General features: G+C 36.0%; 6 protein-coding genes across 16 annotated transcripts; 3 read left to right on the top strand and 3 right to left on the bottom strand.

Annotated features, from left to right (window-relative positions):
• Positions 1–16: 16 nt before the first annotated feature.
• On the top strand, positions 17–2511 carry LOC145973878 (prenylcysteine oxidase 1). The gene is made up of 7 exons (XM_083103510.1): positions 17–481; positions 567–773; positions 856–997; positions 1080–1383; positions 1457–1580; positions 1660–2009; positions 2093–2511. The coding sequence occupies exons 1-7, from the start codon at positions 394–396 to the stop codon at positions 2345–2347; spliced, it is 1470 nt and encodes a 489-aa protein (XP_082959636.1). The 5' UTR covers positions 17–393; the 3' UTR covers positions 2348–2511.
• A 311-nt stretch (positions 2512–2822) lies between these two features.
• LOC145973882 (solute carrier family 35 member E2A) lies at positions 2823–6657 on the top strand. Its single transcript, XM_083103521.1, has 5 exons — positions 2823–3638; positions 3817–4068; positions 4182–4368; positions 4459–4662; positions 4742–6657. The coding sequence occupies exons 1-5, from the start codon at positions 3365–3367 to the stop codon at positions 4932–4934; spliced, it is 1110 nt and encodes a 369-aa protein (XP_082959647.1). The 5' UTR covers positions 2823–3364; the 3' UTR covers positions 4935–6657.
• Cth (Cystathionine gamma-lyase) lies at positions 4421–8407 on the bottom strand. 5 transcript variants are annotated; one of them, XR_014439564.1, is made up of 9 exons: positions 8241–8406; positions 7269–7421; positions 6794–7081; positions 6527–6661; positions 6297–6432; positions 6082–6234; positions 5811–5976; positions 4712–5745; positions 4421–4649 (listed from the first exon to the last, which is right to left on the bottom strand). XR_014439564.1 is itself a non-coding variant. In XM_083103512.1 (8 exons), exons 2-8 carry the CDS (start codon positions 7416–7418, stop codon positions 5601–5603), a joined length of 1173 nt encoding a protein of 390 aa, XP_082959638.1. In that variant the 5' UTR covers positions 7419–7421; positions 8235–8407; the 3' UTR covers positions 4421–5600. The 5 variants fall into 5 exon arrangements, 3 of the variants coding, with proteins under 3 accessions (XP_082959638.1, XP_082959637.1, XP_082959639.1); XR_014439565.1 differs by having other exon boundaries at positions 4421–5183; positions 5259–5745; XM_083103512.1 differs by having other exon boundaries at positions 4421–5745; positions 8235–8407.
• Positions 8408–8905: 498 nt separating this feature from the next.
• LOC145973883 (transmembrane protein 59-like) lies at positions 8906–14451 on the top strand. 3 transcript variants are annotated; one of them, XR_014439566.1, is made up of 6 exons: positions 8906–9384; positions 9453–9567; positions 9846–10144; positions 10232–10562; positions 13322–13554; positions 13653–14451. XR_014439566.1 is itself a non-coding variant. In XM_083103522.1 (4 exons), the coding sequence occupies exons 1-4, from the start codon at positions 9235–9237 to the stop codon at positions 10571–10573; spliced, it is 906 nt and encodes a 301-aa protein (XP_082959648.1). In that variant the 5' UTR covers positions 8907–9234; the 3' UTR covers positions 10574–12567. The 3 variants fall into 3 exon arrangements, 2 of the variants coding, with proteins under 2 accessions (XP_082959648.1, XP_082959649.1); XM_083103522.1 differs by lacking the exons at positions 13322–13554; positions 13653–14451 and having other exon boundaries at positions 8907–9384; positions 10232–12567; XM_083103523.1 differs by lacking the exons at positions 13322–13554; positions 13653–14451 and having other exon boundaries at positions 8911–9378; positions 10232–12567.
• Positions 12373–18562, bottom strand: Lint-o (L(3)mbt interactor in ovarian somatic cells). Of its 3 annotated transcripts, none has more exons than XM_083103505.1 (6): positions 18154–18562; positions 14676–16178; positions 14231–14441; positions 14044–14153; positions 13588–13971; positions 12373–13455 (listed from the first exon to the last, which is right to left on the bottom strand). In XM_083103505.1, exons 2-6 carry the CDS (start codon positions 16020–16022, stop codon positions 13309–13311), a joined length of 2199 nt encoding a protein of 732 aa, XP_082959631.1. In that variant the 5' UTR covers positions 16023–16178; positions 18154–18562; the 3' UTR covers positions 12373–13308. The 3 variants fall into 3 exon arrangements, with proteins under 3 accessions (XP_082959631.1, XP_082959630.1, XP_082959632.1); XM_083103504.1 differs by lacking the exon at positions 18154–18562 and adding an exon at positions 17388–17642; XM_083103506.1 differs by lacking the exon at positions 18154–18562 and having other exon boundaries at positions 14676–17370.
• A 776-nt stretch (positions 18563–19338) lies between these two features.
• On the bottom strand, positions 19339–24071 carry LOC145973875 (uncharacterized). Of its 3 annotated transcripts, none has more exons than XM_083103500.1 (8): positions 22457–24071; positions 22161–22251; positions 21097–22052; positions 20826–21024; positions 20587–20730; positions 20090–20396; positions 19758–20010; positions 19339–19677 (listed from the first exon to the last, which is right to left on the bottom strand). In XM_083103500.1, the coding sequence occupies exons 1-8, from the start codon at positions 23726–23728 to the stop codon at positions 19615–19617; spliced, it is 3285 nt and encodes a 1094-aa protein (XP_082959626.1). In that variant the 5' UTR covers positions 23729–24071; the 3' UTR covers positions 19339–19614. The 3 variants fall into 3 exon arrangements, with proteins under 3 accessions (XP_082959626.1, XP_082959627.1, XP_082959628.1); XM_083103501.1 differs by having other exon boundaries at positions 20587–20727; XM_083103502.1 differs by having other exon boundaries at positions 22535–24070.
• Between the last annotated feature and the right edge of the window lie 262 nt (positions 24072–24333).

Raw genomic sequence — 24333 nt, 5'->3', positions numbered from 1 at the left:
ATCGTTGCATAGTCACGTGACCACTTGTGTCATATCTGACGTTTATCTGAATTTTATTCGCGCGCCTATATTTATTAGAATTTTGCACCTTATACCGCATATATGTATATAAAAAAATGTGATATATTTGCAAAAATTTATATACATATATATCATATCAACACAAGTGTAATCCTGAGGTCTGCTCTTTATGGTTGAACTGGGGTTGCACTGATAGTACAGAAGTTATTTTTTTTTCTCTCAATGTAAAAAATAAAAAAGATAATCTTTAAACTGGTGTACTTGTAACTGTTCTTTGTAGCAGTTCAGCTAAAGAACAGACCTCTGAATGATTACATAACTCGTAAAAATATATAAATACGCTTTGCAAAATCTCTAACATTCATTTGAAATATGATGAAGCAACATATAACATTGTTAATATTTGCAATACTGGTACTCAAATATGGGACGTGTCTTGAAATACCTATTCCTCGTATTGGTGAGGATTTATTTAATATTTTATAAAAGATTTATATAAGAGTTTTTTTTAACATCTGTCTAAATTTAATTTCTTTTATTGTTAGCCATCATAGGAGGTGGCATTGGCAGTGCATCCACTTCGCATTTTCTCACAGAGTTATTCAATGGAAGTTTGAAGATTGATTTGTACGAAGCAAAAACTATTGGTGGACGATTGGCAACTGTAAAAATTGATAACATTGAAATGGAAGCTGGTGGTGCAATTATACACCCTAAAAACATGTATATGCAGAAATTTGTCAAACTTTTAGGTAAATACAGAATTTTGTTTAGATATAACTATATTATTAAACAGTTACACAAAAGGATGCTACTAACAAGCAGGCATTTCAGGTTTAGAGCCTAATTCTCACAGTGAACTAAAGTATGGTATATGGAATGGAGATGAATTTGTATTTGAGGAAAGCACATGGTATGTTATATCACTGGCAAAGTTAGTTTACAGATATGGTTTTCAAGTGTATAAACTTAAAAGGTATTTTATATGCATAAAATTGTGCACTATAACAAATTAACAAACTAGGAAAAAGTAAAATTTCTTATATTCACTTTGACAGACATGTAGATGACATAGTAGAAGAATTTGGGAATATATATAATCTACAGGATGAGGGAAAATCTTTTCTCAATGTCACTGCATTGCTATCAGCTATGAATAAAGAATTCCCGAGTTTATTGCAATTGTCTATAAAGGATCATCTTTTACACATGGGTTTTACAGAAAGATTGATTAATGAACTAGTGCAAGCTACTGCTGTAGTAAATTATGGTCAAGATGTTAATATTGAGAGTTTTGTTGGTTTAATATCCATAGCTGGTGCAGATGCTAATCTATGGTCTGTTAAGGGTGGAAATAAAGCAGTAATAATTATATTATTATTATTGTTATATCTTGATTATGTTTGTGAAATATACATTAGTTTATAAATATTAGGTACCGGAACATCTCATTTATAGAAATAAATATGTAAATATAATACCAAGTCGTGTTACAAAAATCCGTAATATAGCAGACAGCAGCGATTCGAGTCAATATGAAGTGACTTATAAGAATAAAGGTATACAATAGCCGAGTGTAAAACATACATTGATAAATGTTAAATAAAATAATAATTATATATACATTACACATTTCAGATAGTGTAGATACAATGACATCTACATATGATATTGTAATTATTGCTGCACCACTTACACACGATCAAGAATTTCCGATAAAGTTCGTCGATTTTCCAGATAATTTAGTGTTTCCAGGAGACTATCAAACGACATATGCAACATTTATTAATGGAGATCTTAATCCAAAATATTTTGGTTTGCAAGAGACTGTGGATATTATACTAAGTTGTAATCCCAACAAAACAAAAATCAGCTCAATTGGAAAAGCGATTTCTGTGGATGGATCAACTGATATAAGTTCGCAAAATTGGAAAATCTTTAGCAGAGAACCACTGGGAACAAAGCTTCTAAAAAATATGTTTTCTCATGTATAAAATGATTATTTTATATATGACATCTTAAAAGAAGATGGATTTTATTGTAATTGATAATTTTTTTCTTGTGTTATAAGGTCACTGAGAAAAAGGAAATTGCTTGGAAAGCATATCCCCATTACTCAAATACAAATGTACATTTTGATAAATTCAAATTACATGATGCATTATATCATATCAATGCAATTGAATGGGCTGGTAGCGCAATGGAGATGAGTGCAATAGCTGGAAGAAATGTCGCTATCTTGGCACATGATGATTTTGCCCAAAAATACAACCTTGTATTAAATAAAAAAATTCATAAGGATTCAATTAGAAAAGTAGAGTTATAATATTTTAAGTGTATTATTATACACAATGCATATTATTATATCGTTATATAATAATTAGTATATAATTAATACATAACGTTATTATAAATATCTGTATAGCAATTGACGACAATTATATGATGGTTGAGAAAGTATAATTTTAATAAAAATTTTAATAAATAATAGTTAAGTATTTTTTATATCATTTTTATAACAGAAATGTAAAATCAAAACTGGAATAAAAAAGTGAATTTGAAAAGTATGTAAGAATAAAGATTATTAATATTGATACTTTGCAGATTCTTGAAATTGCTCAAAAAAAGAACTTATTTTATATATAACTCTAAAATATATATATATATATATATATTAGATTTTATTTATTTTTTTTTTAAATAAAGAAATAAAATTTTATACTTGTAAAATCTTACATTTCTTTTTTTCAAGCAAACTCGCATCATATCAATGATAATAATGTTGTTCAGTTGACCAATAGGGCGCTCGCCAATTGACAGAACATGACAGATAACGGAATGGTTTCGCCGGTAAATATGTCGCAACCTTGTAACTTGTAAGACAGATAGTGTACGCAGATTTCGAGAATGCGATGACAAACTCTTCATTTCCACTACAAATAGAAAAAAAGCTATATATCAACCAAAATTGAAGATTAGCAAAAAAACGGAGTGAAAAAGAGGAAAAGTGATCCAGGTTTTAGGGACGAATAACTGTAAAAAGGGGAAAAAGAAGACAAAGAGAAGAGGATGCAACATGTTCGCTATTATTGTGCACGATAAATGAGAATAAGTATTTAGTCGAATAATCCTTGCCGATTCGCTTGATTGCTTGATATGTCGAGGAACCGTGACACGGTTCAATAACCTAACTTAACCTATAAAACGCGCGAAAGCCGCTGAGGGATAAAAAAAGTTTTCGCAGTATTAAGCATCGGAATGACGTGAAAATGTGATTTCTCGCTCGCGGCACCTCTCGTAAGCCTCGCGCTTTCGCGAGGAAGTAAAGAGAGAGAAGAGCGCGATGGAGAATTACTCTGTGCGTATCAATTACCCGCAAACCGTTCGTGGAGACCCCATCGAAGGCTCGTCCACGTCGCATGACGCTCAGCCGAAGCAGTATGCGGATCATGCGAGGAAACGGGAGGACGTGATCGTTTTGACAAGCGACACGAAGGGCGGTCTCTTTAATCCCAGAGCGCTCCTCTTCCTCACCCTATGGTATGTCTTCAGCGGATGTACCCTGTTTCTCAACAAGTACATACTATCTTACATGGAGGGCGATCCCACTATTCTGGGTAAGCGATTATTTCTGAGGAAGACGTTATCGAATATAGTTATCTCTGTATGTACATTAAAGAGACAAACAATTTATAATAATTGGATGTTTAAATTCTCGCAATTTTTATAATATTTCTCATAATTATATTATAAATACCTATTAATCTCTTTGTCTCTGTCTTATCTACAATATAGGTGCTTGCCAAATGTTGATGACTGCAATTTGTGGACTGATACAAATGTACTTTCCTTGTGGTATGTACAAAGCGAGTCCAAGATTGATGAGACCTCCTGGATTTTACAAACATATGACACTAGTAGGATGCACGAGATTTGCAACGGTAGTTCTAGGTCTAGTATCGTTAAATTATGTAGCTGTAAGTTTTACAGAAACTATAAAGAGTAGTGCACCACTCTTCACCGTCCTCATTAGCAGATATTTATTAGGTAAGAATTATAAATTTATATATTGTTATATTTATTCCCTCTCTTATATCTTATGATAAAAATTCAAACTTGATTTTCAATAATTGATTGTACTCAACATTATATTATTTTAGGGGAACACACGGGGTTATATGTAAATTTATCTTTAATACCAGTGATGGGTGGACTAGCGTTATGTTCCATCAATGAAATTAGTTTTGATCTTAGGGGGTTCATCGCTGCTATGGCGACAAACGTAACTGAATGTTTGCAAAATGTGTATTCAAAGATGTTGATCAGTGGTGATAATTTCAAATATACGTAAGTGATATTAATTATATCGTTTGAATGTGTGAAATCATTTTAAATGTACTTTAAAAGGAAAGAAAAAAGAAATCTTATTATTTTTAGACCGGCGGAATTACAGTTTTATACCAGTTTAGCGTCAATCGTTGTACAAATACCGGTATCGATATTGTTGGTCGATTTACCTACACTTGAACATTCCCTGAGTTTTAAATTATTCGCGGCATTTCTCCTTAACGGAGTGTTTTTCCACTTTCAAAGCATCACTGCTTATGTACTTATGGACTACATCAGTCCTGTAACACACAGGTATGTAATAGTGTCTTTCTTCTATGTAATTAGAATATATTTCTCGTACATGATTTTAAAGCACAAAGTGATATTGCAGTGTCGCTAATACTGCAAAGAGAGCTTTCCTAATATGGCTCTCAGTCTTATTATTTAATAATCCGGTAACGGGATTATCAGCACTTGGCACTTCCTCGGTCATAGCGGGAGTGTTGCTGTACAATCGAGCACAAGAATACGACAAGATGAATAAAACAAAGTTACGACATTCATCAAAGATCAATTTACAGTAAGACAACTTTTCAAAGATAAGATAAATATCTATGTACATGTAAAAAGAAAAATTTATATCACCCCACCAAACCTATTACATATTGGTAGTACAAATAATATTCCCAAATTTTATACAGCAATATTGCATTCAGTGGAAAATGTGGGATAATATATATTACTGATATCAGAAATATATTAAGACAAAATATATGCTCAATCGAAAATTATGTTTATCAATTTTTTGCCAATTATATTGTAATTTCTGTGATCTATCGAAAAGAAAATGTGTCATTTTAAGATGTAATTGTCTTCGGACTTTAAATAATATTTGCACATATACATACCTGATGCAAGCACATAGGAAACCAAAAAAAATTGGAATGAGTGATGTACATGTGTCAACAAGTATTTGATTATTGTACTGTATTATATAATGTTCCTAATGTAAATTTGAAAGAACTGTGGAATGTAAAAATGTTTGATAAAAATAAAATTTCTTTATATATCTATTGATATTGTAGCAAGTATTTGCACAGCTATAAAACTCTTTGACAATGTATGTAAAGATCTATAATATCCATTCTACATTATCAAAATTAGTATATACAAATTAGAATATATATATATATATATATATATATATATGTATATATTATTTTTATAGTTATCCAATTACGTTTGTTAATTTATTCACAAGCAGCTAATGCTTGTTTGATATCGGCTACGATATCCTGTTCCGTTTCGATACCGACAGATAATCGAATCAATTTATTTGTTATACCTAATGCAATTCGCATATCTTCGGGTACAGATGCATGCGTCATAATGTATCTATGTAAGAAAAATTTATTAATACGCATATAAATGCTTCATGTCAATTAATTTTGTGTACTTACGGTAATTCAGCCAGCGACTCATATCCTCCTAATGATTCGGCTAAAGTGAAGACCTTTAATGCTTTTAAAAACTTTTGTGCATCACCTTTCAGATAGAAGGAAATCATACCGCTATGACCAGTTGTTTGTTTGAGCGCCAACTCATGCTGCGGGTGCGACGGGAGATCTACAACGATACGAGTGCCTTATCTAGATATTTTATCAGATATTATATAAGTATTAAAGCATCTTGTTATGTAATAGAGATAAAGAAAAAAAAATGTATATATACAAGGATGAATCACTCGCTCGACGCAAGGATGAGACTCCAGAAATTTTGCTATTGCCAAGGCGTTTTTCATATGCTGTTGCATTCTGAGTTCGAGCGTCTTCAAGCCGCGGATGACCATAGAGCAGTCAAAGGGTGATGGAACAATACCCGCAGCTGGATTCCAAAAACATGTTATATAAAACTTTCAAATACATTTTAAAGTATTATTGATTTACCATTTTGAAAGAATCGTAACTTTTCCGCGAGATCATCTCGGCGCGTGATTGCAGCTCCCATAACGATGTCTGAATGGCCATTCATATATTTTGTTAGCGAATGCATAGATATATCAGCACCAAATTCAAGTGGCTTCTGTTTTAAAAAAATATAGTATGTTTTTATATATCATAGTTTCTATTTATATACATCTAAATATTTTTCTCAAAAAATTGTGAGCTGAACTTGCCTGAAAATAGGGTGTCAAGAATGTATTATCGACGACTAGAATAATATCTGGACGACGTGACTTTAAGCTATCAGCAACAGCTTTAATGTCTCCAAGTTTCAATAAAGGATTTGTTGGTGTTTCCAACCATATCATCTGTAAATTATGTAAAATGCAAAAAAAAAATGAAATCAAATGTTAAAAATTCCATGTATATAATAATATATACTTAAAGTAAAATTAAATTCAAAAGCAAAGTAAACTGTAAGAAAGAGAATAATATTTAACCTTTGTATTTGGTTGTATGGCATTTATAACATTCTCTACTTTAGTCACATCTACAAAGGAATATGTGACACCATGATTGCTTAAACATTTTTGAATATAACGGTTAGTTCCACCATAAAGATCATCTCCAGCGACAAGATGATCTCCTTTTTGCAATAAAGAAGTAATTCCAGTTGTTGCACCTAAACCAGATGAATAGGTAATACCATGTTTCCCCTCTTCTAGAGCAGCCAGGCATGTCTCTAGCACATTACGTGTTGGATTGCCACTTCTACCATAATCGTAGCCCTTAAATTAAAATTAAAATGCTGTTATATATATATTATATTTCTTTGAAAACAAAATATTGCATACAATTTGTTAGCTATGATTGATACTGATTGAAGGAATAAAAAAGACCAATTGCTATCAATTAAGAGCTATGTATTGAGTTAGAGATAAATTTTAGTGAATTATTCATGTATTTTGAGCTTACCCTATGCTGACCTGGACCATCCTGCTGAAATGTTGTGGACATTACCAAAGGTGGCACAAGTGAACCATGGTTCCACTGCAATGGATCTTGTCCTGCATGAATAGCTTTGGTAGCAAAACCTCTAGTTTCAGGCACTCCATTTGCAGCCATGATCTATTTAATAAAAATTTTATTACCATAGATAGTTTATCATACATTACCTGATAATCAGATTTAAAGTTACACATAAAGATATAAGTATATTTAATCTTTTTAGATTACACTTGTTTTGCTCTGTAGTGTCTTAATCATATACGATAGTTACATAATATCAGTTTTGTCTTAAAATATTTTTAAAAAATTTATATTTTTTGCATCTGCAGAAAATGATTGTGTACAATAAAAATTAAAAAATAAATTTTAAGCATTTTTTTTATTGATATGCTTTTTATTATAAAACCTTCAGGATGTTCTATTGTTAAAATATCAATAGGATTAAAATAACATATGTGATCTTTAAGAATTAAAATTAAAATTAAAAAATTAATGATTTTCTTTGTTAATAACAAAAATACTATAAAAATCAACATTTTCTTTCGAGATTATAATATATCGAGATTATAATATTTATCAATACATTAAAACTTTTTTCAATTATATATTGTTATATTTTAATTTTGGCGATAAACACGAATTCCCATCTATTTTTCTCAGCATTTTTTTTACATTCGTTTTCTGTTGTTTGTCTCGAAAAACGTGAGTATGCATTGTTATTTTCTGTGCAAATTTGCATTCCAAAATTTACTTCCTGGAATGGAATTCGACTGACCATATGGACAAAAGAAACACCTTTTTTTATTCTTCAATCCAGAAAGTGCAGCTTAAAGTTGCATGATAATAGGACTACTTTTTTGGTTCCAATCGCATATTTGAGTGATGAAATCAGTTTTTTAATGAAAAAAATGAAGGTAAAATCTTTTCAGAGACCTTTACCTATAAAAGACTTGATCTCGTTGATGTTGATTTCGTTGAATATCGCTGAACGTCGACTGAGTGACTTGCTATCGCGACAGCAACTTATAAGTCTCGCGAAATTGACAATTTATTTGCATGGCAGATAAAAAAAAGGATAGCATGTGACACTCAGCATAGTACCAACACTAAGTAGCACTGTGTGCAATAATGTTCGATATATCGTGCAATCTGAGATATCGCTTTTTTAAATTATTGACATTTATTCGTTCATTTATCTTTAACGCAATTGCGATTATTTAGACTCAAAATTAATTACAAATGTGCAACATTTTATCCGTTATTATTATAAAAGAAGATTGGCAAGTTATTTACAAGTAAAAATCGATATCTTGTGCTGACATAAACTCTCTTTCCTTTTTAGAGAGATTAATTTTTTTCTGAATTCACTCTCAGCAGCAAGAATGCATCGATCTGTAAAAAAATATAATAACGATTCTTATTTAATAATTTTAGAAAATTTTTCTATAGGCATCGTATCGATAGATTCAATTTGCAATATTTTTATAAATCAACCTTGTCCGTCCAAATTCCATTCGCGATTCCAGTGTTCCCATTGGTCCGCTCATCTTGACATCTGTGCACGTGAACCAGTAGTGTAGCGTACACTGTAATTAAATCGATATTTGCTCGATTATTCGCTCGCTTGTCAATTTCTCAAGTCGGTCCTCCTATCGCGACCTTCGCAAATCTGACAAATCATTTTGATAACACATTCGGTATCGAAATAGTCACGACCAGTCACGACATCGATGATAAGGATAAATGGTAGTTTAATGTTTGCAAATTTAGGATTCTCGATATCAAATGGAAAAAAGCGAGGGGGGAGGATCGATGAGTGAAGCTTAGTGTTGTGTTTATTGCGAGCCTCTTATCGTATTCGCCTCTTTGACAGCCGGAACGTCAAAAAGAAAAAAGCTAAAACTTGGGAAAACTGCACACAGCTGTTGTAAAAATGAAAATAGGAGTGGAAATCGCTGCGTTGCTGGTGTTGATGGTCGCGGAGTTGACTCGCGGAGATACTTTTTATACTCGCGAGGATCCCTGCATCAATTTATGCGAAAATCTACTGATCTTTCAATCTACTGATTCCTCAAACGTGCGTGTTAGTTTCTCTCGTTTTCGATGTTGATTCTACATTGTTATACTTACTTATCTGTCCTATATTTTTAGAACATTTATGTAAAGTCCTGCTGTCAGCGAGGCTGCAGATTCTTTAATCTAGTCGACTTGCATCCTGAAAGGGAACCAAATAGTTTGAATGGCACTAGAGATGCTTGCGAGACTTGTACGTGAGATTATTTGTACTGTGTGATTATCTTTTATGTATGTTTATCTTTTAAGACTATATTGCATAAATTTCCAGGAATATTTTATTTTATCATAAGTGCAAAAATGTTATAAATTATATCTTTGTGAATATAATTTAAAAGAGTTCTTTTTCTTGTTATATAAGATTATATTTTACATAAAATTGCTTTTGACTATGTATATAACTTGTTATACAAAATATTCAAATGTCTCACAATATAAGATTACTTTTATATACCTATATATTATTTACAGCATGCACTGAAGCTTATACAAACCTGCAAGATCGTTATGTCTGTAGCATTGGTTGTGATTTTATGGCAAAGGCAAAAAACCCACGAATTTCAGAGTTGTTATCTCGACTCCCCATCTCTGTTTTCTATCGCATCGAAGAAGACATAGACTCCAATATTTTATTAATGTCACCTGACGTACCAGAGAATGATATATTAACTGATCCTGGATTACGCAAGGAGCTTCTTCCTGGATGGTGGGATACCGATGGCTTCAAGTTGCCACAAACCTATGTTAAAACTGTACCAATGGATGCTGGTGTAAGTGTAACATTTTCTTTAATTACTTAATATGATATCTTTTGATATAAATATAAAACATGCATTTTGTAATTTGTGAAATCGCAGACTGTGGATTATGCTTTGTCTTCTGATTATTCTGGTGAAACCGAGCAAACATCTATGCCTGGATCTGACTGGTTTCATTGTGCATTAAAGCAGATAAGAATACCTTATTGGGATATTGGAGTACCTTATTGGCTTTTTGCCTTTGCCATAGCAGTATTCATAATGCTGTCCATGATGTGGCTTTGTCTATCAACAGGCGATGTCCCAACAACGTCTCGCAAAGATGTATTAATCGACATGTCTAGTTCGCCTAAAGTTGCATTGTATATGCCAGATGAAGCACCATTGTACAAAGAACCGCCACCTAAATATGAATATTCGTCCAATCACTGTAAGTTTTAATTAGCTTTCGATGTTATTTAACGACATTTCGATGAGGATTTTACGCGAGATGCGATTGTATCCCGTTTCGAAAGCCTTAGTATAATATAACAATGCAATGACACAAATATCTAACAACACTATTGTGAATATTTTAAGTTTATGGGCAATTGCGCACATTGACTTAAATTGCATTTCATAGTATAATACCATAGAGAAAAATCAAATTATTTCTTTGCTATTTTTTATATATATATAAAATTGATGCATTTAATTTTATTTATCAATATATATAACATAAAGTAACAAATGTGAGATGACAGAAAAGAAAAGTTTATGATAATACAAAATTGAATTTTTCGAAAAATTTATGTTGTGTGTGTAATGTATAATTATATTACAAACTCTTCCTCATCTATTAATTTTTGAGATGTATATGTATATGGAGCAAGATACTTTTAATATTAAAAATATATCTTTTCATCATTTCTAAATGCAATAATTTATATATATATATATATATATATTTAAACACAAATATAATTATACAACGAACAAGTTCAAATTTGCAAAAGAAATAGACTTAAAAATTTTTCAATGACAATATAGGTACATAATCAAAATATCATTTGATTTCGTCGCTCTTATTATTTTGCGGCAAATCACTATCCAAAAATCGAAATGATCGTAGTACAACACACACAGTTATGGAAATAGTTAAAGGATTATACATCGTGATATATTAGTCAAACTTTTTCACATAAATCTGTCTATACTGTGAAAGATATATAAATTTTATATTATGTATACAAACATTTTTTTTTTATGTCAGTTTTTTTGCGTGAAAGAAAGATTGAAATTTCCTGTATACAAAAACTTTCCAATTTCTGCTGGATAAATTAAAATTATATTTATAATTTCTTTGATGGCATATTATTTTATCGTTTTAAATTTATCACATATAGCGTCAACAATATTTTATCTTGTATTTATGCAAAATAAACGCGAGAATTATGATAGCTACATCTTTGCGGATTACAATATATACAAATATAATTATAATTGGATATATATATATATATATATATATATATATATATCATATATATATTTTATATATACATGCATTTCACGCGAATCTTTTCAGAATTTTTATAAAACGTCATATCATATATTAGTTAGAATATGTTTATAGAATATAAGGCAATATATTGTATATATCTATGATATATTCCCGCAATTTTAATATATAAAATATTTGATTTAAATTTCTCATTAATTTTTATCATTAAAGAAATATGAGACAGTAAAGTATTAGATTATTGATAGGCATTGTATATTATTTGCAGTATTTGTTATATAAAACTCTTTACATACGTTATTATGATAACTGTATTTATATTGTTTATTTTTAAAGAACACAAGAAATAGCAATAAATAGTAGGCAAGTTTTTATCTTTTGTTAGATACGATGGTAGGTCGATATATAAGAAAAATATGTTAAAATCTTTTTGCAACAGTTTAGCTTTGTAGTGTTGCGCTAGTCTTGAAAGTTTTAAATCTTGTAAAAATTTATATGTGATCTAGAAATATTTAACGTATATGTATTGTACAAAAAGTAAATAATTCAAGTTCCTGTTCGCAAGACTTTTATATATTCTTGAATTAAATCTTATTGTTATCTATATACCAAATGTAGAAAGTAAGATTTTACGTGTTTTCCCCTTTGATGTAATTTGTTGAGAATAGCTAAAGCATTCCTATATATCCATGTGTATCTCAAAGTCTATGATTAGATGTTATAGAAATCCTTAAAGATGTTATAGTGTATTTATAAATATCAAAATATTTATTGCGTAATAGAAAAGTACATGTAAACCAAAGTATCATGTTCCTTGAATAGATATCTTATATAATTACATTCTACAAATAAGTATGTATATGTTACTCTCGTATATGTAAAATCTGGAAATAAAATATAAGTTTGTTATGTGACACAAAATCGTGTAAAATCAGTCAGTAGTTTCTCTCTTTATTTCATATGTCCAACTGTTTTCATCATGTTTCGAACAAACAGCGTCTAGAATTCTCAATATAGACGTAAATGTAACATTAACAAGTAACAGTTCGGAGATAGAAAATATCTGTTCCTTTTTATAAAACACCGCGCATGAAAAAGGCGGAATGTATGTACATTAAGTATACATGTAATCGCGTGTGTACATACATCAATAAATCGATACTGACTTGGCGACAGATCACTCGCATGAGATCTTTAGCGATATATATCTCATATATATACAATGTGAATCATGTAGAAGTAGAGTTATGTCACGACCTTAATCTCTAAGAAGGCTTAATTTGTACAATATAAATCACATATACAATGCCGTGAAGATTGATTTCATGCTAGACATTATCTATATTATTGCCGGTAGAATTCGTCTCTATGTACTTTAGCACGTATATCGACATATCTTTTCAATGCGGAACTCAACAAGAAACGAAGCCCGCCTCAATAGTTACGTTATTAGGAGCGCGAATCGGCAAGAGGTATCCTCAATATCCGCAAGAGATCTTTAGCAATATATCACACATATAATTCATATATACAACATAGATGCCTAGAAACTAGAGAATTATCGCAATTTTAATCTATCAGATTTAATTTATATAACATACAAATTAAATCTTGTAACTTAGATCGCATACAACATAGTAAAGATAATAATCAATATTACACAAGATTATCTGTATTATTGCCAATAGAGTTCGGGATCGTCTCTGCGAAACTGAAGCTTCAACACGTGTCGATAAATCTTCAAGGCGGGACCCAGTAGTAAATTAAGTCCGCATAATACATCTTTTCGACTCATCATTAGAAGCGCATGGCCGTCTATTTCCTGAAATACAAATGCAAACAATATATTTATACATATATAACGAGATACATATATGATAAATGCCAACAAATATGAGCCAGCACTGAAACGATCATGTGGGTAAGATATTACGTTCAATTAGTATAAATTTACCTGCTGCCGAAAGACCTCAGCTTCCTTGGGAAACAATCTAGCGAAATATTGGTATACTTGTTCAGAGGTCCAACTCCTCGCGTCGGGAATATTTGGATCGATGGGACCTTTGGGACCATCGTCGTCCATTTGATCCGAAGAACCCCTGGTAGGAGAGACCTGCGGGCTCAGAACCGGTGGTAAGATTGGTGCATTGGACGGGCTATCCGGTCTACTCGTTCCATTGACCAAATTAGCGTTTTGGCTGTCGTTCACTTTGCACTGCTGTTTTTGTGCACATTCGTTGCAATACCATTTGGAACTTGATTTTGATATTGTGACACGCGACGTGTGACAAAAATAATGATAGGCATCGTCGCAGTTAAAACAAGTCACTAGAGGCCCCTAAAGAAAAAAAAAAAAATTTACGATCCAAAATATTGAATGAAATAGAAAAACTATGTATCAAAAACTTACAGCATCAGATGTCTCGCAACATATGGTACAAGTTTTACAGCGCTCGCATTGCCAATTACTATTGACCTTTTGAAGCATCTCCTCTGGACTGTAAATGCAACTTGGATGTGCTGTAAATGTGATATAATACATAAGTATTGATGCAACAAAAAATTGAAACAAATTAATTTTGTTTAAAGAATCTTACCTCGTACTGTGCAGTCTCTACAAGCTACAAGAGCTTCTTGTTTTTCCTTGGCACAAAGACTACATTGCCTGCATGGTCCGTCTTTGACATTTACCTTGGTAGAATCCTGAGAATCTTGCAATATAGAATTTTTGTTGTGGTTACTTGGCTGTCTACCACGTTTGCGTTTCACTAGATTGTTGTCGGAAGGATCAAATACTTTCCTGGCTCTCTAAAATATAAAAGCAAACATAAAATGATTGATTTAAGAGTTGTTCATCAACCTAACGTATTTTCTTATCTTAGATAGACTTTAAAAGAAATCTGTATAGAAAAAAATGTCTATAACGATATATTAAATATCGATAAACAAATCCTGAGAGTCGGAGTAAAATGCTCATGTGTCAAAGATCACGTTTCAAAATATTTACAAATGTTTATCTATAACCACAGATGCCACACTTACCTTCCTTCTCGCGCTACGAAATCCACCGGTGTTTACATTGGACGGAGTCGGGGATGTGTTCGTCGACGAGCTCCTGCCAGCATCCTCATCCTCGCGATCCTCGCTCGACCGCCGACCGGTCTCCTCGCGCTTCTCCGGCTCCTCCTTACCCTGTTGATAGTCCTCGAACTTGATCTCGATGTCTATCCGATCGTCCGTCCTCGCGAAGAGACGCTGCTTACGTTCAGCTTTGGCGGACCTTTTAAGGTTAGTCGCCGTCTTTTGTACATCGTTGCCCTTCAGCTCCTCCTTGATGTCGCTCTCCGCGAACGTCGTCGACGACACCGCTGTTACCTCCAGGGAGTCGGCGTGCTGCTTGCTCTCGCCGACGCCGTTGCATGCCATCTCGACAGACGCGGCACCGCCATGCTCGGCGTCGTTTTTCCCCACGACATCATAGCACTCTTCCTTCTTGACGCACTCTTGTTGATCCTGCTGATCCAGTTTCGGGCTGTGACTCGTTTGCCGCGAGGACGATCGCGACGATCCGGACGTGGTGTCGCTGAGGTTATCCGTCTCGTTGAACTCGTAGAGCTCCGCTGCCGCGGACGATGCCGTCGTCGTCGTCGTCGTTAAACCATTGGTGCTGGCGTTGTTGGTGACGGTGCCATTGCTGACGGTGCCGTTGCTCGTCGTCGCTTTCCCGACGCGCCGTTGCGTCGTCGCGGTGCCGTTCTCCAGGGCGCAGGTAACGGAGGAGGAGGAGGAGGAAGAGGAGGAGGAGGAGGACGGCTGTGAGTCGCCGCTGCGTCGCGACGGTGTCGCGTCCGTCGTCATGTCGGACGTCGCTACCAGCGAGTAATTGCCATTGGACAGGCGCGCGAGATTACCGCTCGCGACCTCCCGGCCGAGGAACTCCTCGACGACGCGGCGCGATGTCGGGCTCGAGACCCCGTCGAGCAGCTGCTCGATCAGGCGGCCGGCCGGGACGCCCTGGTCGAGGTAATCGGGCTCCTCGACGACGAGCTCGGCGACCGCGCTCGACACCATGCTGGAGTTGAGCTTCTCCTTGAGGAAGCCCTCCGGGCGGTTCTTGAACAGCTGTAGACGCGACCACTTTTTCGCGTTGCGGTAGCTCGTATTGCCCTTGTAATCGACCTGGATCACCTTCTCGACCTCGATCAGCCGGTGAAGATCGGCGATCGTGTCGCGCGCGTCCACCGCGAAGTTACGCAGCAGGTAATTGCAGATGCGATCGGCATCGGGGCGGGCTTTACGTCGACGCAGCTGATCGATCGCCTCCAGTATGTGCTCCTCGTGCGTGATCTGCGCCGCTGCCTGCACCGGGTGCTGTTGCATCTTTGTCATTCGTATCGATATACTCTTTCAGGGCGCGACACTCTTTCTCTCTCTCTCTCTTTCTTTCAGCCGGTTGCCGCTAATCGTTCAACAGCAGCACTTCGCTGCCGGAGATGACGACGTCGATGGTTAACCACGAAAGTAACAGCGATCTCTCTCTCGTCCCTTGAAAAACGAAGCGCACATTTGTGCTTTTAGAACAATACCGATTGACGATGATTCACGATCCCCTCTCGCTCCAGCGTCAACGCGCGCGCTCCGCGTGTCTCGCGCCGGTCAGCCGCGATCACCAGATGCCGATGTGAAATTTAAATCGCGCGTCGCGCGTACACGATTATTACTTTCAATACCGTCTCGAAACATTCCCGATGCACGGGCGCGCTTGTTCGCTCGTCGCGAACCTACTCTTCCTCTCGTGTCGCTGCGAGAATCGCGCGGATCATCTGTTCTCTCTCTCTCCCTCTCTCCTTCTTCTTCTCTCGCTTGCTCCGACGTCGGGGCGCGCTCTATCGAACTCGTTCTTTGGCGCGCGCGATATCACGGACGCGCGTACGCGCACCTACCTACGTCGCGCGTCGCGCGCGCGTTAAATCTGATCCTCTCGTTGTGCAACGCACGTAGTCGCCGCACGCACGTACGACGCGCGTTCGTCCAGAAACTGGCGCAGAGGGCGGCGAGAGGGAACGTCCGATCGCGGATGATCGAGAGGGCCGCCAGTCGATCGCGCGAATTATGGCGTCCCCGCGCCAAATATCTCACCGGAGCGACCCCTTTAATTAGACGCGCGTTATTGTTGTTAACGCGACGGGTGACGACGACGCGTCGCGCCGATCGTTGTCCAGGCTCACGCTTCCGAGAAAAGTTTTTGAATCGCGCTCTTATCGCTTCTATGAATTCGTGCTCGCTCGAGCTATTCGAGCGAGAAGAAGAGCCGAAGGTGCACCGAGAATAGAAGGACGGGCGCGCGCGTGATAATCTCTCGCTGGCGCGTCGCGGATCGAACCGATGCGGGTTTCACACCCTCCGCTCGACGGCTCGGAAAAATCACGGACGTCTCCGCGGCCCCGGTCCCCGAGTCGCGCAAAGTTCCCGGCGCGGTAGACACCGCACCTGGACCGGCCGCACGCGGACCTTCGGCTCGACCGTCCCGGCCCGGTGACGGTCGACCGATCGGTCAATTCTCGCGCTCGTAAACAATGGCCACAGTCACGGGCGCCGGTATATCTAACGTCGCGCCGGAACGATTTATCTATCTACGCGCGTCGCGTTCCGGGACGGATGGATACCTCACGTTTTTCCGCATTGACACTACGAGTCCGAGTCGAGAGGCACGGTTTTCCACGCGCCAAAGGGAGTATACGCGCCTATACTTACCTACGTGCCGAAAGCGCGTAATAAGTGCGCACCTCCTTCCCTGCGGTCCGCGCCAAGTGGAACGGACGATCGAGCGATAGTCACGTGCGCGGCGAATTCTCGCGCGATTACTCGCGACGGAATTCGGAACGCCGCCCGGAAGGTACCCCGGGGAAGAAAGAAAAAAAAAAGACGTCCGCAGAGACACGCGCGCGAGAAAATGGCCGCCCTAACCTCAAACGAACCTCGCACGGCCGCGGCGACTGTGCGAATACCAGCGTGAATGCGTCGGCAGCGGGCAGACGCTCTCGGCTGCGGCGCGTTACCAACGTCAGTGTGCTCCCTGCGCGCGCGCGCGCGCGCGCCTCTACGTCCATGTGGCCGCGCGCCTGCGCGTGTGAGTGTGTGTACGTGTGCGGCGCGCGCGTCCGTGTATGTGTGCCGGCGCGGTACTCGTCAGCTGCTCGCTCGCTCGCTCGCTCGCTCGCGCGCGCGTTTGCTGTCACTGGATCAACAACGTCGATATCGATGCTGGCAGTATCACCAATGTAACGTCCACTCGCGCGACTGAGTAAGACGCGATAAGCGGCTGTTGCGACGCGATGGACACGCACACGCGTACGCTTTTCCCGAGCGCGACGGCGCTCGCTCCTTCTCGATCGCCTATATATCTGTCTAGGGTACAAAAAGATCGGACGAAATGCGAAAGAAATGTCGAGGAAACGCGACGATTTAATAATTCACGCTCTTCCTTTTTCGGCGCAAGGCACCGGATTGTCAAACTTACCGATGCGTCGTCCTTGTCGGCGCGTTCGTCGTCTGCCTCTACGCGCGTGACATTCTGCCCTTGCCCGCACGCGTCATCTCCTTTTACGTGCAATGTATGTAACCTCGGGATCCAGAAGTGTCTTTAACGGGAAAACGAAACGTGTTGGTTCTCGAATGGCCTCTGGCGCGCCAACAATTCGACGCTTCTGCTCGCCGGGGAGAAACGACGCAGCAACCTAATCGCGAAACGCAGCTAATCGAAATGATTTAAATACATATCTATAGAAAGCGTACGGATGTCCGCGTCTCGTCCGTCAATCGCTGGGGAATCGTTTGATCGTGTCTCGATGCGCGCGCGTTGTTAGCCGTACGAGTTTCGGATTAAAAACAAACGGATCCAACACCGGGTGCGACTGAATGCGATATGGAGAGACCGCGCCAAGATGGCACACACAACGCGCACTTTTTGTACCGGTGACAGGACCGGTCACAAGTCACCTGGTGCCCGGCGCTTTGATGCCGACTTTCCTCCCCCTCTTCCCAGCAGAAAAAAATATTTAAATGAATGATGAATTTACAGAGACTTTCTAGAATTTCCTCATTAATATCAGGTGTAATGTCTTTTAAATCAGATCTGATCTATGCAGGAGACAAGGACAGTGATCGGAGGTCCATTTCCTTGGATATACATGTATACATAACTTGAGAAAATATTTAAATTTATAATATTTTTCCAAACCTTTTTGAGGAAAATTTGTAGAAAATATGCACGAGGCACGGTAGTCTCGCGATCCAATCGTGCTCAATCCTTATCGCTCCGGAAAATCATGGCATTGCTATCTTCCGTTTCCGGTTAAACAATCTGTCGTATAGTCTGCTGTGTGTGGGTGGACGCATGCGTGCAAACCATAGATTGGCGCATGCTTGGGAATATCCCATGATCTGAGAACATCTTTTTCATTTTCATGGTCGCAAACGAATTCTGACAATTTTTTACACTACGCATGACAAACGTTTTCATTTTTATTAATCCACGAACGCTTGCGATTCCATCGTATTCTATTTTTCTACCTGGGACGCATCATGGATTTTTCTAATGGACGTAGACATTAACTAGGGAGGGAAACAGGCGCGACAAAATTTTTAAATATATTTTAGATTTTTCACAGTGCAGAAAAATTTACCATGTCACATACGAAAAGAATTAACACAAGTTTGTACTACCTTTATTTGGATCGGATTCGATAAATTCAAATAAAAATGTTTATTATATCCTAACAAGATTATTTTGAGATTCCTAAGAATGCTGTTATTTTCGTACAAAATTTCACATTTTATTATAAAACATACAAATCTTTCATAAATATATATATACGAAAAAAAACTACATCTTTTTTAACCATGATTTCTCTAGGAATCTCTGATTAATATCACCACAGGGAATGTATAATCGTTCTCAATTTTCACATTGTATCACATTCTAAGTATAATTGTTTTCCTTGTCGATGCAATTGCTGGTACTGTGCTGTTTAAGTTTAGAAATCTGCATATATAATAGCAAAATAAGTTAGTTTGACAAGAAGCTGATTTTTTGTATTTATGTCAACAAAAACATATACATACCAAATTAAACGGCTTCACTTTTGCAGTGATTCTATTTTCTTTCAACGGACTTTGTTGTGCTTTTTCGGCACTCTTTTTCTGACAGACAGGAGAATATCGCCGACGTTCTATTAAACTCCTATTTAAACGTTGTGGAGATCGCTGATAGTTTACATTGAACGATGAATTGTGTTTTGGTGGTGTTGAAAACTTTGGAATACCAAACGCGTCCGTTTTAGGTGTTGTACATTTCTTCGGAGTTGGCAGTTTGGATCTAAAATATAAATAAAAATGTTTTAATAAATTCTAGTTTAAAATGTAGCTTGTTGTTTTAAAAGTTTGTTTGTGCTTACCTTTTGGGACTACCGTCTTTCCGCTCATCACTGCCACTTATGTTGGCATATGCAGTCACTGGCGAAATATCACAAGAAAAGTTACGTTTTTTATTAGCGGACGTCAATTGCGCACTTGAAGCCTTGCTGTTTTGACCATCCGGTGTCGATGAAGCCATCGGCTTGGATCTCGCAGATTTCGTAGCCACGTTATATTTATTGTCCAATGAATTAGGAGTGCTGCTGATTATTTTACCGGAAGGAGTAGTTTTATCGGATTTAGGTGGTGTAATAGTTTGAGATGATATAGTTTGTTTTCCGAGTAATGCTACATTGCAGTAAAAATTAAATTATAGAAATTATATCATTAGTTAGTAATGTAATGTATTGATTTTTATAATTATTGTTACTTACTTTTAATAATAATTATAATAATTATAAATATAAGTAACTATAAATAATCAATTCGATATTCGAATTAAGCTTTTTTTAAATTCCTGTTAGTAAACTAAACATACCTTCTTTCTGCATATTGTCTACAGGATGCACCGCTTTCATAGGACCTCTCTTATTGATTATATTTGTTCTTTTCTTTAACTTATTTTTAACATCGCTTATAGCAATAGATTTCTCCTTTTTCTCAATGGCAGGCTGTATCTCTGCTGAAATATTCATGCATATAATAAAATTGTAATTTTATCTACATTTTGAATAAAATTATTTAGTGACACACATATATATCTGATACATGACTTACCATTTTTCATGTTACATGCTTCTGGAATCACATTTTTTTGATTCGCTAAATTACCAACTAATCCAGGATCACTTGAAAAACGTTTCTTGCGACTTTCAAATTCGGATGCACTTCTATATTTACGTATTTGCGTATTTAATGTATTTTTAGGCGACAATTGAATCGCAGATATACTTCTTCTGGCCGTCTTCTCGAGTAGCTATTTGGGAAATATAACATGTAAATAACATAAATAATCAAAATTATAAAAGATTGTAAAAAATTTACGCACTTTAGGATTTTTCTCAAAGCTTCGTCTATGCTTCACTTTTGTTGAAAGTGTAGATGAATGTGTGTCATGATCAGATTTTGAAGCCTTTATTGGTGTAATCTGTTGAATATTATGCATTTTATTATTGTCCAATTGTGTCTCACTTTCGATTTTATAATTATTTGATGCAACATTTAAAGCTTTTCCTATACATTTAAGTAACTGCATTGTTGTAGCATCCTCAACTTGACCGCTCAACAACTTTCCAAGATTCATTAGCAATTCTACTGCTAGTTTTTCATCTGACTGATTATCTTTACCATAATTTATATCTGCTTCTTTAGTTGAATTTGTAATATTCAGATTATTTTCATCATTATCTTTATAAGATGAAGGCTTAACTGACAAATTATCACTGCTGATAGTTGTAGTCTGTGATGTATTTTCCAATTTACAATTTCTATCTGATAACGTTTCAGTATTGCAGATCTCTTCTTTGGACGATATTTTTTCGCTTTCTTCTTCACTCTTATCTGTACTTGTAACTTCAGATTTTTCGATATCAGATGATATTTTCTGAGGGCTTTGCAACTCGTTTGATATATTGAGACAAGTTACTAATAATTCTGTATTATTTTTACAATTAGAACCTAAGGCATTCTCCAAATTATCAAGTAATTTATCGACTTCTGGATTATTTTCTGCTTTAATTAATTTTCTGAGATCTGTCAATAATGATGTTACAACTGTCTGCTTTACACAGTCAGTGAATTGTGGCTCAATTTGCTTTAGAGAATTCTCATCTACATTATCGTTACTTAAAGACTGCTCCTTATCAGTGTTTTTAATGATTCTTGAGTTTTCTTCTGATGAAATAGGTAATTCAATTAAATTATCTACTATAAGATCATCTTCAAATGCTGGTAATAATTCTGACATCCACAGAGTATTATTTGAAATTAAATCATCGACACTAGCTGAAATAATGAAAGATATTGATGAAAAGTATTAAGCATTTAAATTAGTTGCAAGTTAAATTTTTGCAAAATTGTATAATAATGTAAAACTATTTATAAAATACTTACATCCAGAATCTGTTCTTAATGCTAATTCCTCAAAAGTCTTTGAAAGCATCTTGGCCTCATCTATTATTGACTTTTCGACCTTATTAGTATCCTGTAACCAATTTTTATTTATTATATTAAAATAGTTTTTGAGAAGAGTAAATTAATTCTCTAAAATTGTTCTATCTAGATTTATTTTTACAATCTACATTTAATTTTTGAAACATACTATAAATAAAACAAATGATAAATTTAAATATTTCTATAATTTAAACACGCAATTATGTATGTGTGTGTAAGAGAGAGAAAAATCTTACAGTAAATACAGAATCCATAGAAGCAGTAGAATTTAAGCTTTTATTATATTCTTTATTGGAATTTTCTGGTAAAAATACCTCAACATCTATCAATTTGTCATCTGTGATTTGTTCATTTTTTTCTTTCATAATATTAGATTCATCTTCTATTTTACTCGAGGTACTATTTATTGCATTCATAGTACATTTTAATTTATCTAGTTTTTCTGCTAGATCCGATAAGTCATACTGTTTTGATTTCATTTCCATAGGATTTTCAGTTGTATTTATCTTTTCTTGACTCTCTTTTAATGAATTACTATCCAAGAAAGCATGATTCATAGTATCAATTGAAAATACTGACGATGAAACAGAACTTAATTTTGTTATAGATGAGACATTTGATAAAGTGGAAAATATAGATTGTTCATTGTATTTGCTCCCCAAAAAACCTTTTTCTAGGACAGATGGGATATTGCTATAATCATATTGTGATATTTTCTTATTATCTGTTACAGACTGCGATCTCCTATTTAAACATGATAATATTGTTGGTGACCTTCCAGCTCCTTGTGACAATGAACGCGATTTAATATTGTCATTTGGAAGAGCAAATTCTTTGAGCAGTATATCTTTCTCTAGAAATAATTCATCATTATCCTTTTTAGACTTGGAAACTGTTTCTAATAACGCGTCATTCATTGCAGACTGATTTAAAATTGATGACTCCAGTGACTCTGCACTGGTAACAACTATTTTATCATTTTGTTTAGATACACAAATATTTTCATCATTATCTTTACAACATAATAGTTTAACCGTCACATTATCACAGACATCAGTGTTTCTCACATCAAGACTATCAATTTCTTTCTTTATTTCCACTTTCTCATTTCCATTATACATATCTAATTTATCTTCAAACAAGGACCCATCCAACGTCTTGTTTATCATCTTGAAGTGCCTCTTTTTACTTTTTGGAGTAAAATCATCTGCAAAGGTCACAGATTGCTTTCTCATGTCTGTGTTTCTTTGCTTCTTGGACTTTAGAGCTCGTTGTAGCATCATCTCAAAGGGATCACCCTTTTTGCTGACATATTCGACGGTCTCATGCAACACCCTATCAAATGGATTGTTACCTTCGCTCTCACTTTGTTTTTCTGTTATCACCAACAAATTTGTTTCATCACTGGATTCGACATTTTTGGGCACCGGTATCAAAGGCGATGCCAGTTTCGTTGGGTCCAAGGATCTCTTTGCGTCCGGACTATTTAAATCTATCAAATCACACATTCTCCTTTCTCTCCGATTCGTCCTTTTCGACCGTTCAAGATCCCCTGGTGTTTACAATGTCGTAAAGATGATTAAAAAAAGGTCTGTGTATGCCAATTCAAATGTATCGAGGCTACTGAATAAAACGTATCATCATGTATCTTCACATTCTACTCGCGTATTCGATTAATATCTCAGGCTACCTCTCGCAGTCAAGTATTCGAACATTACAGTTCGCGTAAAGGACAATATTCTCTGTGATTATTGTATGTACAATTTATGTATTACACAATCTTTTATGTACCGGCAACACAACTCGCGCGAACACAATTTACGGTTACACACGACTTTTAAAATCCACACAGCGGAACCATCAAGCGCGCTCTGTCGAGTTGCTTGAATAAATGTCGGAAGTGATGCTACCCTGGCGGCATCTTTCAATTTGAAAATAGTGATTTGAAATCGCGCGAATCACCAATATATTGAGACCTATTTTGTTACGATGGTTGTATAATTATTGTGAAAGTCATAGCGTTAAAATTAGATATATTCAATATAAAGTCTCTTGTGATAAAAAAATTTATATTCACTACAAATTTTAGAATAGTAGACCTCGTATGCTAGAA

The sequence above is a fragment of the Camponotus vicinus genome, unplaced genomic scaffold (genome assembly GCF_025532165.1).
Source record: "Camponotus vicinus isolate PSW18456_S1 unplaced genomic scaffold, iyCamVici1.0 SCAF_6, whole genome shotgun sequence".
Classification (NCBI taxonomy): domain Eukaryota; kingdom Metazoa; phylum Arthropoda; class Insecta; order Hymenoptera; family Formicidae; genus Camponotus; species Camponotus vicinus.
This window is presented reverse-complemented; position numbering and strand designations above follow the sequence as displayed.

Bases quoted from the DNA above. Each gene is read 5' to 3' on its own strand.
- LOC145973878 (XM_083103510.1), top strand. From the start codon at position 394: ATGATGAAGCAACATATAACATTGTTAATATTTGCAATACTGGTACTC. The intron at 998-1,079 runs GTATTTTATATG...TCACTTTGACAG, and splicing joins CAAGTGTATAAACTTAAAAG to ACATGTAGATGACATAGTAG. The intron at 1,581-1,659 runs GTATACAATAGC...TACACATTTCAG, and splicing joins AGTGACTTATAAGAATAAAG to ATAGTGTAGATACAATGACA.
- LOC145973882 (XM_083103521.1), top strand. From the start codon at position 3,365: ATGGAGAATTACTCTGTGCGTATCAATTACCCGCAAACCGTTCGTGGA. The intron at 4,069-4,181 runs GTAAGAATTATA...ATATTATTTTAG, and splicing joins CATTAGCAGATATTTATTAG to GGGAACACACGGGGTTATAT. The intron at 4,663-4,741 runs GTATGTAATAGT...GTGATATTGCAG, and splicing joins ATCAGTCCTGTAACACACAG to TGTCGCTAATACTGCAAAGA.
- Cth (XM_083103512.1), bottom strand. From the start codon at position 7,418: ATGGCTGCAAATGGAGTGCCTGAAACTAGAGGTTTTGCTACCAAAGCT. The intron at 6,662-6,793 runs GTTAAATATTAT...CATAATTTACAG, and splicing joins CCATACAACCAAATACAAAG to ATGATATGGTTGGAAACACC. The intron at 6,433-6,526 runs GCAAGTTCAGCT...TTTTTAAAACAG, and splicing joins TCTTGACACCCTATTTTCAG to AAGCCACTTGAATTTGGTGC.
- LOC145973883 (XM_083103522.1), top strand. From the start codon at position 9,235: ATGAAAATAGGAGTGGAAATCGCTGCGTTGCTGGTGTTGATGGTCGCG. The intron at 9,568-9,845 runs GTACGTGAGATT...TATTATTTACAG, and splicing joins TAGAGATGCTTGCGAGACTT to CATGCACTGAAGCTTATACA. The intron at 10,145-10,231 runs GTAAGTGTAACA...GTGAAATCGCAG, and splicing joins CTGTACCAATGGATGCTGGT to ACTGTGGATTATGCTTTGTC.
- Lint-o (XM_083103505.1), bottom strand. From the start codon at position 16,022: ATGACAAAGATGCAACAGCACCCGGTGCAGGCAGCGGCGCAGATCACG. The intron at 14,442-14,675 runs GTAAGTGTGGCA...TTTATATTTTAG, and splicing joins TTCGTAGCGCGAGAAGGAAG to AGAGCCAGGAAAGTATTTGA. The intron at 13,456-13,587 runs GTAAATTTATAC...TTTGTATTTCAG, and splicing joins CTGAGGTCTTTCGGCAGCAG to GAAATAGACGGCCATGCGCT.
- LOC145973875 (XM_083103500.1), bottom strand. From the start codon at position 23,728: ATGTGTGATTTGATAGATTTAAATAGTCCGGACGCAAAGAGATCCTTG. The intron at 22,252-22,456 runs GTAAGATTTTTC...AATTGGTTACAG, and splicing joins CTATGGATTCTGTATTTACT to GATACTAATAAGGTCGAAAA. The intron at 22,053-22,160 runs GTAAGTATTTTA...TCATTATTTCAG, and splicing joins ATTAAGAACAGATTCTGGAT to CTAGTGTCGATGATTTAATT.